Raw genomic sequence first — 20,000 nt, 5'->3', positions numbered from 1 at the left:
ACACTAAAAAAAAAGTTTTTTTTTGTACAGATACCTGTAGTATGAGTGTAGGCCATACTTTGATATTCGCCAATAACTTGGTATTGTTTATCTTATTTATAATTGAGTTTGTCAGTTTTATATTTCTCTACTTTATTTTTCGTTGATAATTAGCAAACCTGTATTCTTTTCCATTACAATGTGAGTGAAATCATTCAGTTTCTAAATACAGTTTTTATCTACCAGGGTTTAGGGAACTGGAGAAGGGAGATTATCAAGGACAATTTACTGAAGATTTGCCAGCGTGTTTTCATTTCCATTATCAGTTCATCTTTTCCTATCTTTCTACAACGATAAAAAATTTCGAAAAGGCAAATTAGTTGTTTTATCAATCATTTGATTATTCACTTTGTTGAAATGAGATAAAACTAAGTATACTTAAATATTTCTGCAAATTGTTTTGTGATGATTCTAAAATCAACAAACTATACTATACTAAACGAATTTGCACAATCCAATATCCTACAAACAAATGACCAAATTCTTACAGCATTCAAAGTCTTATGCACAATCAAACTGTTATATTTTTTTCTTAAGTATGACAGTCACCAACATATGATGTCACGCAGTTGTGTGGTGTTTCGAGAAATTAAGAAATAGCTGATTACCGAGACTACCACTGCAATACAATAAAAACAAATAGCTTGCGAATCTTGATTTACTGGCAAAACTAGCATGTCTAAGAAGAAACAAGCACTATATATATAGTTAGCGTTAGTCTCTTAGCATTGAGCCTTAACCTTAGAGGTGTTTGGCTTGTCCCAAAAGCTGCTAGAAGTAGCAGAGTTGGTCTTGGGCACCAAATAACTTTCGATGTCACAAGGTAGTAAATTGAATGGCGTGTATAGGCTTTGGGTTACTGTGTTAAGTAGTTCAGTTGTTTACGTTTGCATTTGATAAAAGTGTAAAGATATTTTCAACGATAAGGGATAAAGAAATTTAGGAGTTGATTGAATAACACAAGGGGAAACCAGATCTTTGAAAATAGAAACCTAGAGAATTCTAGCTGGCAGAGCAGTGTATCATTTGGCTTACAGTAACCCAATTTTTACTCTAGGGTTTACTGTATCAACTTTATAAGCTGCAACAAAAATCCGTATTACTATTGCAGCTATAGCTCTGAACAAAATCTTCCAGATGACTGGATTAGATCATAGGAAAAGTTAATGACTTTCATTTTGAGCATATCGGGATTAGATTTAAAATTAAAATCAATGGTTGTAAAACATATTACAAACTTAAAAAAGTGATGTATTCTTTGCTATAATTAGTTACTTCCTGAAAACATGTGGCACTATCACTTACTCAGCGGTATTGAACACTATCAGGCTTTGTAACTTAACACAGAATGTACACATGGTGAGCTTCATAAGTTAAAATATAATTTCTTTCAGCTTTCTCCGTCTTTTCTCGAATTATTAAACATGCTGCTCTTTCAGTTATAGGTTTGAGTTTACTAAAATTGGGGAGTCCCCTAACACTTTCTTTTCTTGTAAAACCTGACTTTGACTTTCTTTAGCAACCGTACTTTAATTTCTAATTTTTTTACTATAATTTTCAGGCTTAGCACCAAACACCTGGAGAAATTATTTACTCTATTTTACAGAACTTTATATTTACATTAACCTAAAACAACTAATCAAGTATACTGCAGTTTTCTTATAACCCTAATGATTTTCTATTGCTAAAATTTTTCATCGGGCACCCTTTTCTATTTTTTGACAATTTTCTATTTCCCCTTATTATTTCAAGTTATTACTATTATATATAAACATCGACCAATTCGTAATAGTTTTTTACTGTCTAATGCTGACAGAAATAAATTCTTACTTTGTATTCTTAAATAAAAAATCCTATAGATATTTGAAGTCTGGCTCTGATCCTCTATTTGTTAAGCACAATTTTGTATCTACTTTTCTAACATGTTTTTCCGTTACAGTAATACTATTCGTCCAGTGGTGCTTGGGCTTACCCTTAGTGTTTAAAGCCCCGTTTTTACAATTTCTATTCTCGTTACCAGTTTGAAGGCTGAGTAAAATGCCCAAAACTAGCCTAATGAAGATAGCAAAACCTCTACAACACCATCGGGTTTTAACTTTTTCTTCCAACTTCTACTATTAATCTTGAATTGTGTTATTGATTACCTAATTCTCTCATTTTTGTTTCTTTCAATATATTTCTTACTTTTTTCACATTTTTTTCTCTCTATATTCCTAAATTAGATATTACAACTTACCTCAGGCTGACTGACTACCATTCCAACTGAGTCGATGTTTATGGAAATAAGATTAACAACTTTTCTCTGAATAATGAGATGGAACAAATCATTCAACACCCAACACAAGTTCATCATTATCATGACCATGAACCCAAAGTTTTTTTTTTTTTTTTTTTTTTTTTTAACTTAAATTTCTTGACTCACCCTCACAAAATATCTGCCACTTTGGGCCTAGTGACCCCTATCCCATTTCTCTTACATGCACCGTCGTTTCTTGTCCAATATAATCAGACAAAACATGCTATCTGAAATATGTCATTCTCCTTTAAGAAATAAATCTGACATCAACCTCATTTTTTGGAAGAATGTATTCCATTTTTTTTTAGAATCATCCCACCTTTCATCCCATTACTGGGGCACTCCAGCCGCTTAGCCAAACAAGTTAAGAGAGCAAACACAATACACAACCCAAGTCTCTTTCTGCAGCAATTCATCCCTCTTTCATATTCCTTACTTTGTACATTGAAAAAAAAAATTTCCGCATTATGAAGAAATTTTACACCACAATCTTGTACCCTAGTATAAAAATTAGTCATTTGCAACTGAAGGCCTGAACCATCAAAAATACTGATGGATGACCTTAGATTTCCTTTCCTAAATAAAAAGCAATTCTATTTAGTTCTCATTGCCTAGCAAAATTTTCTCTTAGCTACTAGAATCCCACTAATTCTGACATCTGCAAGTAGGGGTTCTATCTCCTTACAGATCTGCTAAGTACGCTTGTGGTCTTCTTGGAAACAGACATTGGTTCGCTTGTTATTACAAGCTCTTTTTGGTCCAAAACATACAATTTATTATAGTATTTACACAGAAATGTGTTACAGAGGGTAAATCAACTCCTTAGAATTCCCACTGATTTCACAAAGAAACGAACAAAATACTTGAAATCACTTAAGTAATTATGCTAAATTCCAAGAAGTGCTAACATGTAACTTCCTTCTTGCTATAATCCTCTGAAGAGATAAATGTGCCTTATCACTGATGCTATAATGCTAGCTGTCGTGTACTTCTCAAGGCTATTATTCATATCACATAAAATCTAGTATATTCTACACTTGTGCAGGAATAGAACATTACAAATAACTAAGTCTACAAGGAACTTTGAAGGACTATCACCTTATTCAATAATCAACAGTAAAATAAAATATGCATGGTTCTACTTACCACAAAATAATTAGCATTTCCTTTTCAGATCTTATGAAACAAATGTATCATTCAATAATATACATCTTTACGAAAATAAGATATCCCAAATTTTTATAACACAGGATACTTTCAGAAATCGATTTTAGAGATGTTGCTAATGTTTTCAAAACTTTTTTCAGCACGTTGAGGAAGACTTCCTCTGGATCACTAGTGGGACTTCTACGAAGCAAGATTTATTAGGATCGTCAATCATAGCACACCGGTGACGTGATACATATCTCTACAAATGCTTAAATCTTAACTGCAGGCATATACACTAGGAGGCTTGTATTATTGGCTTGTTATATTTGTATATCTTTTTCCAAATATAACACTGATGCTTCATCAAAGTATTACTCGGAGCTCTTCAAGACCCTCTCATATGAATAGAGGTAGAAAGAAGGTAAGTAACAGCTCTGAGGTCTAAAGTAGGTAAGTATTCAATGCTACAGTTGAGGCAAATTGCATGCATGATGGAAGGCTTACTGCCCTTATGATCAATGGTGATGGTGCCTCGAGTTTCTGAATGCACTGCAGGCCCCATTATTTTCCCGATAATTTCAAAAGTATTGGCGTCTTCATTCCACAGAAACGATATTTGCTACTGGTTCTATTAAATAAATAAATAGACTTACTTCATACCGAAATTTTCTATTCTAAAATTAAACGCGACTTTCGATTTATATCTGGCACTAATATCTTTCATGAATTTCGTGATTTTCAAATTTTATTAGAGACTTGTCATCGAATTTGATCCTCACTTCGACTTATTTTCATACTGTTGATTTGGATTCATTATCAACTGCTCAAATCTTTCATGCTGTTCAAAATCATATACAAAATACTCACAGGATGGTCAGTGTTTTTTAAGTAAAAAGAAAAAAAAACATCGAAAGGTACCAGGGTTCACTAATTTTAGGCATTTATCATTGGAATAGTTGTTGGTAGATTGATGCACACTCTAACAGTTACATATAATTTATAGTGTAATTTTAAAGGTGACTTTTTAATTTTAGGACAAGTAATAGCCAGAAAAATTGGAAAATTGTGTAGACAGGTAGGGATACACAGTGAAAATAATAATAAAAAAAAGTAGTACCATCTAGATTTAACTGATAATATGCAATGATAGAAAATCAATGATGCAAATAATGTTTTGAATACCTATGAAACAATAATGCCATGTCCAGCATATTTTGATAATGACTTTAGAGAACATGGTTGAAATCATTTAAGAAATCTTTTCTTCCGAGTATAGATGTGCTTCCGCCAGTACCTACTACCATTCCACCAACAACTCCTCTTGCAGATCCGACAACACTGAAGCCAACAACAACTGCTATGCCACCAACAACTGTCATGCCAACAACACCACCTCCCAACCCAACAACAACTGTCAAACCAACAACACCACCTCCCAACCCAACAACGACTGTCATGCCAACAACAACACCTCCCAACCCAACAACGACTGTCATGCCAACAACAACACCTCCCAACCCAACAACGACTGTCAAACCAACAACACCACCTTCCAACCCAACAACAACAACACCTCCCAAGCCAACAACGACGACTGTCATGCCAACAACAACACCTCCCAACCCAACAACGACTGTCATGCCAACAACAACACCTCCCAACCCAACAACGACTGTCATGCCAACAACAACACCTCCCAACCCAACAACGACTGTCATGCCAACAACGACGACTGTCATGCCAACAACGACGACTACCATGCCAACAACAACGACTACCATGCCAACAACAACGACTACCATGCCAACAACAACGACTACCATGCCAACAACGACGACTACCATGCCAACAACAACGACTACCATGCCAACAACGACGACTACCATGCCAACAACAACGACTACCATGCCAACAACGACAACTACCATGCCAACAACAACGACTACCATGCCAACAACGACGACTACCATGCCAACAACAACGACTACCATGCCAACAACAACGACTACCATGCCAACAACAACATCTGCAGAGTCATCAACAACAGCCACATCTTGTAGTGAAACAAGGGCATACTGCCGTAAGTAGCTATGGCCTATACTTTTTGCTTTGTTAATCTCCAACTACCAAGGATAACAAGTTTACAATCTTTCTTGGTTGATCACCTTAATTGTACTTATGTTTTGATTCTTGAATATATTGAATTCAAATATGCTAATTTGTAGGACAGAAGAGTAGAAGCAGTAAATGAAAATTTGAGAATGCTAGTGGATGTATTTACTTTGAATATAGAAATGATAGTGAAATGGTTGAAAATGGAAAGGTGCCAGAAGCTCATGTGATTTTAAGTGGCATGCCTCTGTATAGTCGCTGCAAATATTTTGAGTGAAATAAGCCCCACCCTTTGATGATGTCATAGCCAATCACGTTGTCTCACATGTTAGCAATGGTCACAATACATCCCCTGACAAATTTCAAACTATATTAACTAATAATTACTTGAAGGGCATGTGTTGTGACTGCTGTTAACATGGAAGACAACATGATTAGCTATGACGTCATCAAGGGGTGGAGCTAATTTCGCCCAAAATTTCTGCAGCAACAATAGTGATTGACCAGTATGTATGAAAGGTTAGTCTAGATTGAGAAAACTTCCCATAGAATGCAACACTCCAGAAATACAGACTATTCATCAAAGGATAATACCGAATCTTATGGTTTGGAATATTCATATCATGATGCAGATGAGAATAAATGCATGCTAGCTGATTTGTTCAAGGAGAGAAAACTCTTTGAACTGGCACTTAGTGAGGCGAAAGTGAACAAATCAAAATAACAAAAAATAATGGTATGTAGGGTAGTTGAAATGTGAAGGGGTAGAATATTTCTCTATTTTTCAGACAAACCTGAAATAAATTGCTTCATAATGATGTACAGTACTGTATTATTAGAACTTTTATGAAAGTTTTTATTTCCCATTTATCAATGATTGCTCCCTAAAACTTTGACTTTTGCATGAAATTAAGGATGTACGTTCAATTTCATTTATTGCTTGCCAAACACCATATGAATAAAACATATAATGTCATGTACGAGTGGAAACTTCTTCACAGTTAGGGTTAGCGATTGGGAACCTGTTAAGTCTCTGATGACAGGAAATAAGAGTCCCTGGTGTATTACTTCAATGAATGTAATGTCAAGACTGACTGTGACAGGATTAAAACTTTTGATAGTATGAGCATATGTTTCAGGAATAGAAAACTGAAAGAGAATCTTATGTTGAATTCTGAATCTGTATCCTGTCTGGATTCTTTTGGAGAATATGAAAGGAAAACTAGGCTATGAAAATTGGGTGTATGGATAGGTGACAGAGAAGGAAATGTTGTTGTTAGTAGGAATGAGTTCCTGGAATAAGGGAAAAGGGACAAAATCTAGTAGAAATCTGTCTGCCAGGAGACTTGTTATTTGAAATAAATCATTTCATATGAAAAACAGTAATAACTAATTACTGTGTCAGTAAAAATGTAATGGTTTTGATGTGGAAAAGAGGATTGGCCAGGGGATATATCTTATAACTCAGTTGAGGCAAAAGTTAAATTTGATATAAGAAAGGAAAGTGAGAAAATGAGGCACTAAATGTAATAAAGACAGGAGAGTTATATATGAAGAAAGTACAAAGAGGTTATGTAGATAAACTGGATTAACTGTGGGGTAGGGTTTAAGTGAAGGAATGACTGAAAGGTCAGTTTTTAAAATTACATGTGCAGGTCATTGGATCAGCATGGAGTATCTGGGGGAGCATAAGGACAGGGAGAGGTTGGAGGAAGGTATAAAATTTATAGTAAAGGAAAAATAGAAGTTTTGATCTCTCCAACATAATAAAGAGCAATGTCTGCTAATATTCATATATATATATATATATATATATATATATATATATATATATATATATATATATATATATATATTTATATGTATGTATGTATCCTGCCACACAGGGGAATCGTCAGACGTGTGACTATATGGTGTCTCCCCGGCCCTCGAGTAGGGGGGAGATGAGTAGTCATACCCTAGTGAGGTACACTCGAAAACCACAATCTCCCACAAATTGCTGAAACTGTCGTGTTGTAGTTAAAAGAGGGGTGGATAGGAAGCATCAAATCTCTGTTGGAGTGTGTGCGTGTGCTGGCATATCTATTTACCCCCATTTTTGACAGCCCCGGGACAATAGTGCAATAAAAGAATAGAGAAAGAAATGCCCAGTTACAAAAACAAAAAGATGATGAAAAATATTTTTAATTAAAGTAAAACGCTATTCTACGGGAGAGTATTTGCATAGAGAAGGTTAATGAGCAAGGAATCTCAGAATGAAAGATGCTAATGAAGAAAGGCTGTCAAATGCATATGTACATCACGGGTCGATAGAGTGAGTACTGTATTGTGAAAACTTTCTTTTTAATGTAGCGGCAGAGCAGAGTGATCAAATATTTGAAAGAAATTAGTCTAAGACTGAGAATATTTGTGGAAGTGACAGATGATCATGTAAAAAAGATTGGTCAGATACCACAAGGTGACGTCATTACAAGCAAGACATTGCAGTACAGTGGTAAAAGTTTGATGCCTGTTCTGGTGTATAAAGCTAAAGGCGATAAAGACAACTGTAAGCATTATAGGAGTCTGGTATTACTTAATACACCAGGGGAGGTGTGATAGGATTTTCCCCGAGAAAGTAAGACAGGTAACAATGACTGATAAGGGCGATGCCAAATGGGTTTAGACTAGTGTCTAAAGATTTGAAAAGTTTCAAAGTAAGAGGAAATCCTTCAAGCATATTACATTGGCCAAAAAAACACTTATCAGAAAATTAATAAAGTGACAATGGGGAGACCGAGTTATGCATGAGTGATATAGATATGTTTATTATAGAAATGAAGAATGTGATAGAGTGTAAGGGTAGGTCAGTTACTGGTTGACAAGAAAATGAGGCTCAGACAAGAGTGTGACAGTACTGTTCATTTATGGAGGATGAGATGCAAAAGGGTAAGGAAGAGATGAAAGAAAGAACAAAGTTTGTGATATAAGAAAATATGTTATAGATGTTATAGATAAGATGTGGAATAGTTGGTGCTTGCAGATTATTCTGTGCTAATACGGGGACTGTGAAGAAAAATGGCGGAAGCGGGTGACGTAAGTTGGTATTATTTACAGGGGGAACAGGTTGAGGAAAAACTTGTTCAAGAGAAGGTAAATAGAAACCAGAAAGATGGACCAACGAATGTTAGTGTTAATGGGAAATGAATTGAAGTGGTTGAATCGAAGTAGTAAATACAGTGTTATGGCAAGATGGGAGATGAGAAGAGTCACATATTAGAGAAATAAGAAAGGTAGCAGGGCGAGTGAAAAAAATTGGTAAGAGAATAGATAATGTTTGCTGAAAGTAAAATAAAAATACATGAAGGTATTCTTGAATCAACATTTTATGGGAGTGATGGGATATTGAATATATAACAAAGAAAAGAATTGAAACTGGTGAGATGAAATGCTTGCATAGTATATGTGATGGTGAAAGAACTGATAGGGGAAAACATTAAGGTACATTGAAGAGGTATAAGGGCTAGAGTGATGGAAAGATTGCACCAGAGTAAAGCATTTTGAAATTGTATGATCAAGTAGATTAAAAGTGAAGTAACGCTAGAAAAGGATGCATAGAAGGAAGAAGAGAAATATTTTGGAAGAACGACCCAAGAAACCAGGAATAAATGGCGCAGTTTATACAGGAGATTCGACCTACTCATGGCGAGCTTTCTGTAGGTTATTAAATGAAGAAGCTTCTTACATTGTGAATGTGTTTTGCTGCACATGGGGTTCATCTTCTCTCTCTCCAGTTAAAGGATGACAGTGTCAGCCATTGTTTTCTTGTTTAATATCTTTTTTTTATAGGAGATAAGATCGTATTTCTCTTGAAGCATTACTATTGGCATTCAAAAGACCTCCATGAGCAATGACACATGATAAATTTCCATGTTTAAATATAACACTCCTGAAACAAAGCGCCTTCCAACGAGTGTTCATATTGAACGGACATATTTTAAAGTATTTGTAAGAGGATAATAATATAGGTATAGGCACTATTCGATAAAGAGGGAAAGAGCAACCTACTTTTCTATGAAATAAACTGACTTTGCCTTTGTATCATATAATAATAATTTTAAACAATGTAAAAAAAAAATTCAAATCTTCAAAGCAACAGAAACAGCAAATTCGATGTTATTTTCATGATAAATGATGACAAAATGTTAATGCCGCTTCAAGTGTGGGCTTAAAAATTCAAGGCATTAACGGACATTTCTATTCTATGTTCTACATTATTTGGATAACATCGTCTAGCAAAATCCACACACACACGCCCATATATATATATATATATATATATATATATATATATATACATATATATATATATATATACATATATATATATATATATATATATATATATATATGTATTTATAAATAAATATATATTATATCATATTATATATATATACATATATACATATGTACATACATATATATATATATATATATATATATATATATATATATATTCATATATATATATATATATATTTATATAATATATCTATCTATCTTCACCAATAGCTGACTGCGGCGTTGCACAGGTTACCGCAGATGGAATAAGAATTGTCAACGGTACAGCAGCTGCCGCAAACGAATATCCTTACCAAGTCATCGTTAATCCAACCATAGCTGGAAGTCCTTATCAATGTGGAGGCTCCATCATCAAGAAAAGGTGGATCCTCACCGCTGCTCACTGCTTTTACGATCGAAGTCAGTAAGTAGTGCTCTAGAACCTCCCTGTCTATTCTGATGCCAATCCCTTGCCCTGGAACTTCCCTGTCTATTCTGATTCCAACCTTTTACTTTAAAACCTCCCTGTCTGTTCTGATGCAAACCAGTTGCTCTAGAAACTCCCTTTGTCCTGATGCCAACCGCTTGCTCTAGAACTTCACTGTCTGTTCTAATGCCAACACCTTGCTCTATAACCTCCCTGTCTGTTCTGATGCCAACCCCTTGCTGTATAACCTCCCTGCCTGTTCTGACGCCAACCCATTGCTCTAAAACTTCCCTGTCAGTTGTGATGCCAACTGCTTGCTCTATAACCTCCCTATCTGTTCTGATGCCAACACCTTGATCTATAACCACCTAGTCTGTTCTGATCAATATACCTTGTTATGGAATCTCCCTGTCTGTTCTGGTGCCAACACCTTGGTCTATAACCTCCTTGTCTGTTCTGATGCCAACCACTTGCTCTAGAACCTTGTCAGTACAGATGCCAACCACATACTCTGGAACCTCTCTGTCTGTTCTGGTGCCAACCCCTTGCTCTATAACCTCACTGTCTGATCTGATGCCTCCCCCTTCCTCTATAACCTCCCTGCCTGTTCTGATGCCAACCCCTTGCTCTAAAACTTCCCTGTTTGTTCTGATGACAACCCCTTACACTAGAACCTCACTGTCTGTTCTGATGACAACCCCTTGCTCTAAAACTTCCCCGTCTGTTCTGATGCCAACAACTTGCTCACCTATCTCCCTGTTTGTTCTGATGACAACCCCTTACACAAGAACCTCACTGTCTGTTCTGAAGCCAACCCCTTGCTCTATAACCTCCCTGTCATTCTGATGCCAACCCCTTGCTCTAGAACTTCCCTGTCTGTTCTGATCCCAGCCCCTTGCTCTAGAACTTCCCTGTCTGTTCTGATGACAACCCCTTGCTCTAAAACTTCCTTCTGTTCTGATGCCAACCACTTGTTCTTAAATCTCCCTGTTTGTTCTGATGACAACTCCTTGCTCTGCAACCTCCCTGTCTGTTCTGGTGCCAACCCGATAATCTATAACCTCACTGTCTGTTCTGATGCCAACCCCTTGCTCTATAACCTCCCTGTCGTTCTGATGCCAACCTCTTGCTCTAGAACTTCCCTGTCAGTACTGATGCCAACCACTTGCTCTTGAATCTCCATGTTTGTTCTGATGACAACCCCTTACACTAGAACCTCACTGTCTGTTCTGATGACAACCCCTTGCTCTGGAACTTCCCTGTCAGGTCTGATGCCAATCCCTTACACTAGAACCTCACTGTCTGTTTTGATGCCAACACCTTGCTCTATAACCTCCGTGTCTGTTCTGATGCCAACCCCTTGCTCTAGAACTTCCCTGTCAGTTCTGATGCCAACTACTTGCTCTTGAATCTCCATGTTTGTTCTGATGACAACCCCTTACACTAGAACCTCACTGTCTGTTCTGATGCCAACCACTTGCTCTAGAACTTCCCTGTCAGTCCTGATGCCAATCCCTTACACTAGAACCTCACTGTCTGTTTTGATGCCAACACATTGCTCTACAACCTCCGAGTCTGTTCTGATGGCAACCCCTTGCTCTATAACCTCCATGTCTGTTCTGATGCCAACCCCTTGCTCTAGAACTTCCTTGTCAGTTCTGATACCAACCGCTTGCTCTTGAACCTCCCTGTCTGTTCTGAAGCCAACCACTTGCTCTATAACCACCCTATCTGTTCTGGTGCCAACCCCTTGCTCGATAACCTCTCTGTCTGTTCTGACGCCAACACCTTGCTCTATAACCACCCTGTCTGTTCTGATGCCAACCCCTTGCTCTATAACTTCCCTGTCTGTTCTGATGCCAACCCCTTGCACTAGAACTTCCCTATCAGTTCTGATGCCAACCACTTGCTCTTGAATCTCCATGTTTGTTCTAATGACAACCCCTTACACTAGAACCTCCCTGTCTGTTCTGATGCCAACCGCTTGCTCTATAACCACCCTGTCTGTTATTATGACAACCTCTTGCTCTGGAACCTCCCTGTGTGTTCTGGGGCCAACACCTTGGTCTATAACCACCCTGTCTGTTCTGATGCCAACCCCTTGCTCTATAACCTCCCTGTTGGTTCTGGTGCCAACCCATTGCTCTAGAATTTCCCTATCAGTTCTGATGTCAACTACTTGCTCTTGAACCTCCCTGTTTGTTCTGATGACAACCCCTTACACTAGAATCTCCCTGTCTGTTCAGGTGCCATCCCCTTGCTCTAGAACTTCCCTGTCAGTTCTGATGCCAACCCCTTGCTCTTGAACCTCCCTGTTTGTTCTGATGACAAACCCTTACAATAGAACCTCACTGTCTATTCTGATGCCAACCCCTTGCTCTATAACCTTCTTATCTGTTCTGATGCCAGCCCCTTGCTCTAGAACTTTCCTGTCAGTTCTGAAGCCAACCCCTTGCTCTTGAACCTCCCTGTTTGTTCTGATGACAACCCCTTACGCTAGAACCTCACTGTCTGGTCTGATGCCAACCCCTTGCTCTATAACCTCCTTGTCTTTTCTGATGCCAACCTCTTGCTCTATAACTTCCCTGTCAGTTCTGATGCCAACCCGTTACTCTTGAACCTCCCTGCTTGTTCTGATGACAACCCCTTACACTAAAACCTAGCTGTTCTGATGCCAACCACTTGCTCTATAACCTCCCTGTTTGTTCTAATGCCAACCCCTTGCTCTAGAACCTCCCTGTTTGTTCTGATGCCAAACCTTTGCTCTTGAACCTCCCTGTTTGTTCTGATGACAACCCCTTGCTCTTGAATCTCCCTTTCTGATACCAATCCCTCTCCCTAGATCTTCCCTGTCTGTTCTAATGCTAACTCCTTGCTCAAGAACTTCCCTGTCAGTTCTGATGCCAACCCTTTGCTCTTGAACCTCACTGTCTGTTCTGATGCCAACCCCTTGCTCTTGAACCTCGGTGTCCGTTCTGATGCCAACCCCTTGCTCTAGAACTTCCCTGTTTGTTCTGATGCCAACCCCTTGCTCTTGAACCTCCCTGTTTGTTCTGATGACAACCCCTTGCTCTTGAATCTCCCTTTCTGATAACAATCCCTCGCCCTAGATCTTCCCTGTCGGTTCTAATGCCAACTCCTTGCTGTAGAACTTCCCTGTCAGTTCTGATGACAACCCCTTACACTAAAGCCTCACTGTCTGTTCTGATGCCAACCCCTTGCTCTGGAACCTCCCTGTCTGTTCTGATCACAACCCCTTACATTAGAACCCCCCTGTCTGTTCTGATGACAACCCCTTACACTAGAGCCTCCCTGTCTGTTCTGACGCCAACCCATTGCTCTAAAACTTCCCTGTCAGTTGTGATGCCAACTGCTTGCTCTATAACCTCCCTATCTGTTCTGATGCCAACACCTTGATCTATAACCACCTAGTCTGTTCTGATCAATATACCTTGTTATGGAATCTCCCTGTCTGTTCTGGTGCCAACACCTTGGTCTATAACCTCCTTGTCTGTTCTGATGCCAACCACTTGCTCTAGAACCTTGTCAGTACAGATGCCAACCACATACTCTGGAACCTCTCTGTCTGTTCTGGTGCCAACCCCTTGCTCTATAACCTCACTGTCTGATCTGATGCCTCCCCCTTCCTCTATAACCTCCCTGCCTGTTCTGATGCCAACCCCTTGCTCTAAAACTTCCCTGTTTGTTCTGATGACAACCCCTTACACTAGAACCTCACTGTCTGTTCTGATGACAACCCCTTGCTCTAAAACTTCCCCGTCTGTTCTGATGCCAACAACTTGCTCACCTATCTCCCTGTTTGTTCTGATGACAACCCCTTACACAAGAACCTCACTGTCTGTTCTGAAGCCAACCCCTTGCTCTATAACCTCCCTGTCATTCTGATGCCAACCCCTTGCTCTAGAACTTCCCTGTCTGTTCTGATCCCAGCCCCTTGCTCTAGAACTTCCCTGTCTGTTCTGATGACAACCCCTTGCTCTAAAACTTCCTTCTGTTCTGATGCCAACCACTTGTTCTTAAATCTCCCTGTTTGTTCTGATGACAACTCCTTGCTCTGCAACCTCCCTGTCTGTTCTGGTGCCAACCCGTTAATCTATAACCTCACTGTCTGTTCTGATGCCAACCCCTTGCTCTATAACCTCCCTGTCGTTCTGATGCCAACCTCTTGCTCTAGAACTTCCCTGTCAGTACTGATGCCAACCACTTGCTCTTGAATCTCCATGTTTGTTCTGATGACAACCCCTTACACTAGAACCTCACTGTCTGTTCTGATGACAACCCCTTGCTCTGGAACTTCCCTGTCAGGTCTGATGCCAATCCCTTACACTAGAACCTCACTGTCTGTTTTGATGCCAACACCTTGCTCTATAACCTCCGTGTCTGTTCTGATGCCAACCCCTTGCTCTAGAACTTCCCTGTCAGTTCTGATGCCAACTACTTGCTCTTGAATCTCCATGTTTGTTCTGATGACAACCCCTTACACTAGAACCTCACTGTCTGTTCTGATGCCAACCACTTGCTCTAGAACTTCCCTGTCAGTCCTGATGCCAATCCCTTACACTAGAACCTCACTGTCTGTTTTGATGCCAACACATTGCTCTATAACCTCCGAGTCTGTTCTGATGGCAACCCCTTGCTCTATAACCTCCTTGTCTGTTCTGATGCCAACCCCTTGCTCTAGAACTTCCTTGTCAGTTCTGATACCAACCGCTTGCTCTTGAACCTCCCTGTCTGTTCTGAAGCCAACCACTTGCTCTATAACCACCCTATCTGTTCTGGTGCCAACCCCTTGCTCGATAACCTCTCTGTCTGTTCTGACGCCAACACCTTGCTCTATAACCACCCTGTCTGTTCTGATGCCAACCCCTTGCTCTATAACTTCCCTGTCTGTTCTGATGCCAACCCCTTGCACTAGAACTTCCCTATCAGTTCTGATGCCAACCACTTGCTCTTGAATCTCCATGTTTGTTCTAATGACAACCCCTTACACTAGAACCTCCCTGTCTGTTCTGATGCCAACTGCTTGCTCTATAACCACCCTGTCTGTTATTATGACAACCTCTTGCTCTGGAACCTCCCTGTGTGTTCTGGGGCCAACACCTTGGTCTATAACCACCCTGTCTGTTCTGATGCCAACCCCTTGCTCTATAACCTCCCTGTTGGTTCTGATGCCAACCCATTGCTCTAGAATTTCCCTATCAGTTCTGATGTCAACTACTTGCTCTTGAACCTCCCTGTTTGTTCTGATGACAACCCCTTACACTAGAATCTCCCTGTCTGTTCAGGTGCCATCCCCTTGCTCTAGAACTTCCCTGTCAGTTCTGATGCCAACCCCTTGCTCTTGAACCTCCCTGTTTGTTCTGATGACAAACCCTTACAATAGAACCTCACTGTCTATTCTGATGCCAACCCCTTGCTCTATAACCTTCTTATCTGTTCTGATGCCAGCCCCTTGCTCTAGAACTTTCCTGTCAGTTCTGAAGCCAACCCCTTGCTCTTGAACCTCCCTGTTTGTTCTGATGACAACCCCTTACGCTAGAACCTCACTGTCTGGTCTGATGCCAACCCCTTGCTCTATAACCTCCTTGTCTTTTCTGATGCCAACCTCTTGCTCTATAACTTCCCTGTCAGTTCTGATGCCAACCCGTTACTCTTGAACCTCCCTGCTTGTTCTGATGACAACCCCTTACACTAGAACCTAGCTGTTCTGATGCCAACCACTTGCTCTATAACCTCCCTGTTTGTTCTGATGCCAACCCCTTGCTCTAGAACCTCCCTGTTTGTTCTGATGCCAAACCTTTGCTCTTGAACCTCCCTGTTTGTTCTGATGACAACCCCTTGCTCTTGAATCTCCCTTTCTGATACCAATCCCTCTCCCTAGATCTTCCCTGTCTGTTCTAATGCTAACTCCTTGCTCAAGAACTTCCCTGTCAGTTCTGATGCCAACCCTTTGCTCTTGAACCTCACTGTCTGTTCTGATGCCAACCCCTTGCTCTTGAACCTCGGTGTCCGTTCTGATGCCAACCCCTTGCTCTAGAACTTCCCTGTTTGTTCTGATGCCAACCCCTTGCTCTTGAACCTCCCTGTTTGTTCTGATGACAACCCCTTGCTCTTGAATCTCCTTTTCTGATAACAATCCCTCGCCCTAGATCTTCCCTGTCGGTTCTAATGCCAACTCCTTGCTGTAGAACTTCCCTGTCACTTCTGATGACAACCCCTTACACTAAAGCCTCACTGTCTGTTCTGATGCCAACCCCTTGCTCTGGAACCTCCCTGTCTGTTCTGATCACAACCCCTTACATTAGAACCCCCTGTCTGTTCTGATGACAACCCCTTACACTAGAGCCTCCCTGTCTGTTCTGATTCCCACCCCTTGCTCTTGAATCTCCCTTTCATTTCTGATACCATTCCCTTGTTCTAGATTTTCCCTGTCTGTTCTAATGCCAACCCCTTGCTCTAGAACTTCCCTATCAGGCAGTTCTGATACCAAACCCTTGCTTTTGAACCTCCCGGTCTGTTCTGATGCCATTTCCTTGCTCTAAAACTTCCGTCTATTCTTATAGCAACCACTTGCTGTAGAACCTCCTTGTCGGTTGTGGTAGCATCTCCTTGCTATAGAACTTCCCTGGCTTTTCTAATGCCTACCCCTTGTCTGTTCTGATGTTATCCCCTTGCTCTAGGAACTCCCTGTCTGATAACAATCCCTCGCCCTAGATCTTCCCTGTCTGTTCTAATGCCAACTCCTTGCTGTAGAACTTCCCTGTCAGTTCTGATGACAACCCCTTACACTAAAGCCTCACTGTCTGTTCTGATGCCAACCCCTTGCTCTGGAACCTCCCTGTTTGTTCTGATCACAACCCCTTACATTAGAACCCCCCTGTCTGTTCTGATGACAACCCCTTACACTAGAGCCTCCCTGTCTGTTCTGATTCCCACCCCTTGCTCTTGAATCTCCCTTTCATTTCTGATACCATTCCCTTGTTCTAGATTTTCCCTGTCTGTTCTAATGCCAACCCCTTGCTCTAGAACTTCCCTATCAGGCAGTTCTGATACCAAACCCTTGCTTTTGAACCTCCCGGTCTGTTCTGATGCCATTTCCTTGCTCTAAAACTTCCCTGTCTATTCTTATAGCAACCACTTGCTGTAGAACCTCCTTGTCGGTTGTGTTAGCATCTCCTTGCTATAGAACTTCCCTGGCTTTTCTAATGCCTACCCCTTGTCTGTTCTGATGTCATCCCCTTGCTCTAGGAACTCCCTGTCTATTCTTATGGCAGCCTCTTGCTCTAGAACCTCCCTGTCTTTTCTGATGCCATCTCCATGCTTCAGAACCTCTGTGTCTTTTCTGATGAGAACCCTTTGTATTTTCTGATGTCATCTCCTTGCTCCAGAACCTCCTTGTTTGTTCTGATGCCATCTCCTTGCTCGAGAACCTTCCCGTTTGTTTTGATGCGAACCCCTTGTCTGTTCTGATGTCATCTCCTTGCTCCAGAACCTTCCTGTCTGTTCTGATGCCATCTCCTTGCTCTAATCCTTCCTGTCTGTTCTTATGGTAACCCCTTGCTGTAGAACCTCCTTGCCTGTTCCGATAGCATCTCCTTGCTTTAAAACTTTCCTGGCTTTTCTGTTGCGAAACCTTGTTTGTTCTGATGCCATCTCCTGGCTCTAGAAACTCTCTGTCTGTTCTTATGGCAGCCCCTTGCTCTAGAACCTCCCTGTTTGTTCTGATGCCCTCTTCTTGCTCTAGAACCACCTTGTTTGTTCTGATGCCACCTTCTTGCTCTAGAACCTACCTGTCTGTTCTGATGCAAAACCCTTGTCTGTTCTGATGTCATCTCCTTGCTCTAAAACCTGTCTGTTCTGATGGCAACCCTTTGCTGTAGAACCTCCTTGTCTGTTCCGATAGCGTCTCCTTTCTTTAGAACTTCCTAGGCTTTTCTGATGCGAACCCCTTGTCCGTTCTGATATCATCTCCTTGCTCTAAAACCTCCTTGTTTGTTCTGATGCCATCTCCTGGCTCTAGAAACATCATGTCTGTTCTTATGGCAGCCCCTTGCTCTAGAACCTCCTTGTCTTTTCTGATGCCATCTTCTTGCTTTAGAACCTACCTGTCTTTTCTGATAAGAACTTGTATTTTCCGATGTCATCTCCTTGCTCTAGAACCTCCCTGTTTGTTCTGATGCCATCTCTTTGCTTAAAACCTCCATGTCTGTTCTAATGGCAACCACTTGCTGTAGAACCTCCTTGTCTGTTCCGATAGCATCTCCTTGCTTTAGAACTTCCCTATCAGTTCTGATAAGAACCCCTTGTCTGTTCTGATGTCATCTCCTTCCTCCAGAACCTCCCTGTCTGTTCCGATGCCATCTCCTCTCTCTTAACCTTCCTGTCTGTTCTTATGGAAACCCCTTGCTGTAGAACCTCCTTGTCTGTTCCGATAGCATCTCCTTGTTTTAGAACTTCCCTGGCTTTTCTGATGTGAAACCTTGTTTGTTCTGATGGCATCTCCTGGCTCTAGAAACTCCCTGTCTGTTCTTATGGCAGACCCTTGCTCTAGAACCTCCCTGTTTGTTCTGATGCCATCTTGTTCTAGAACTTCCTTATCTGTTCTGATGCCATCTCCTAGATCTAGAAACTCTCTGTCTGTTCTTATGGCAGCCCCTTGCTTTAAAACTACCTTGCTTGTTCTGATGCCATCTCCTTGCTCTAGAACCTCCCTGTCTATTCTGATGCAAACCCCTTGTCTGTTCTGATGGCAACCCCTTGCTGTAGAACCTCCTTGTCTGTTCCGATATCATCTCCTTGCTTTAGAACTTCCCTGTCAGTTCTGATAAGAACCCCTTGTCTGTTGTGATGTCATCTCCTTACCCTAGAATGTCCTTGTTTGTTCTCATGTCATCTCTTTGCTCTAGAACCTCCTTGTTTGTTCTGATGCCATCTCCTGGCTCTAGACACATCCTGTCTGTTCTGATGACAACCCCTTACACTAAAACCTAACTGTCTGTTCTGATGCCAACCCCTTGCTCTAGAACTTCCCTGTCAGTCAGTTCTGATACCAAACCTTGCTCTTGAACCTCCCTGTCTGTTCTGATGCCATCTCCTTGCTCTAAAACCTCCCTGTCTGTTCTTATGGCAACCCCTTTCTGTAGAACCTCCTTCTCTGTTCTGATAGCATCTCCTTGCTTTAGAACTTCCCTGGCTTTTCTAATCCGAACTTCTTGTCTATTCTGATGTCATCGCCAGGCTCTAGAAACTCCCTGTCTATTCTTATGGCAGCCTCTTGCTCTAGAACCTCGTTTTTCTGATGCCATCTCCATGCTTCAGAACCTCCCTGTCTTTTCTGATGAGAACCCCTTGTTTGTTCTGATGCCATCTCCTTTCTCGAGAACCTTTCTGTTTGTTTTGATGCGAACCCCTTGTCTGTTCTGATGTCATCTCCTTCCTCCAAAACCTCCCTGTCTGTTCCGATGCCATCTCCTCTCTCTTAACCTTCCTGTCTGTTCTTATGGAAACCCCTTGCTGTAGAACCTCCTTGTCTGTTCCGATAGCATCTCCTTGTTTTAGAACTTCCCTGGCTTTTCTGATGTGAAACCTTGTTTGTTCTGATGGCATCTCCTGGCTCTAGAAACTCCCTGTCTGTTC

The 20,000-nt window shown here is 40.7% G+C and overlaps 2 protein-coding genes across 3 annotated transcripts in view; one reads left to right on the top strand and one right to left on the bottom strand.

Moving 5' to 3' along the window:
- The window catches only part of Gcat (Glycine C-acetyltransferase), a 690,239-nt gene that overhangs the window by 214,217 nt on the left and 456,022 nt on the right, over positions 1-20,000 (bottom strand). The window lies entirely within an intron of this gene.
- LOC137618162 (serine proteinase stubble-like) overlaps positions 1-20,000 on the top strand; it is a 49,602-nt gene that overhangs the window by 540 nt on the left and 29,062 nt on the right. For both annotated transcript variants that reach the window (XM_068348212.1, XM_068348211.1), the window contains exons 2-4: positions 3,643-3,725; positions 4,812-5,564; positions 10,148-10,340. In XM_068348212.1, the coding sequence (XP_068204313.1) occupies positions 4,844-5,564; positions 10,148-10,340 (914 nt within the window). In that variant the 5' untranslated portion in view covers positions 3,643-3,725; positions 4,812-4,843. The remainder of the gene's footprint in view (positions 1-3,642; positions 3,726-4,811; positions 5,565-10,147; positions 10,341-20,000) is intronic.

Source organism: Palaemon carinicauda, chromosome 24, assembly GCF_036898095.1.
Source record: "Palaemon carinicauda isolate YSFRI2023 chromosome 24, ASM3689809v2, whole genome shotgun sequence".
NCBI lineage: Eukaryota > Metazoa > Arthropoda > Malacostraca > Decapoda > Palaemonidae > Palaemon > Palaemon carinicauda.
The sequence above is the reverse complement of the archived record's forward strand: the minus strand, read 5'-3'. Positions and strand labels throughout refer to the sequence as shown.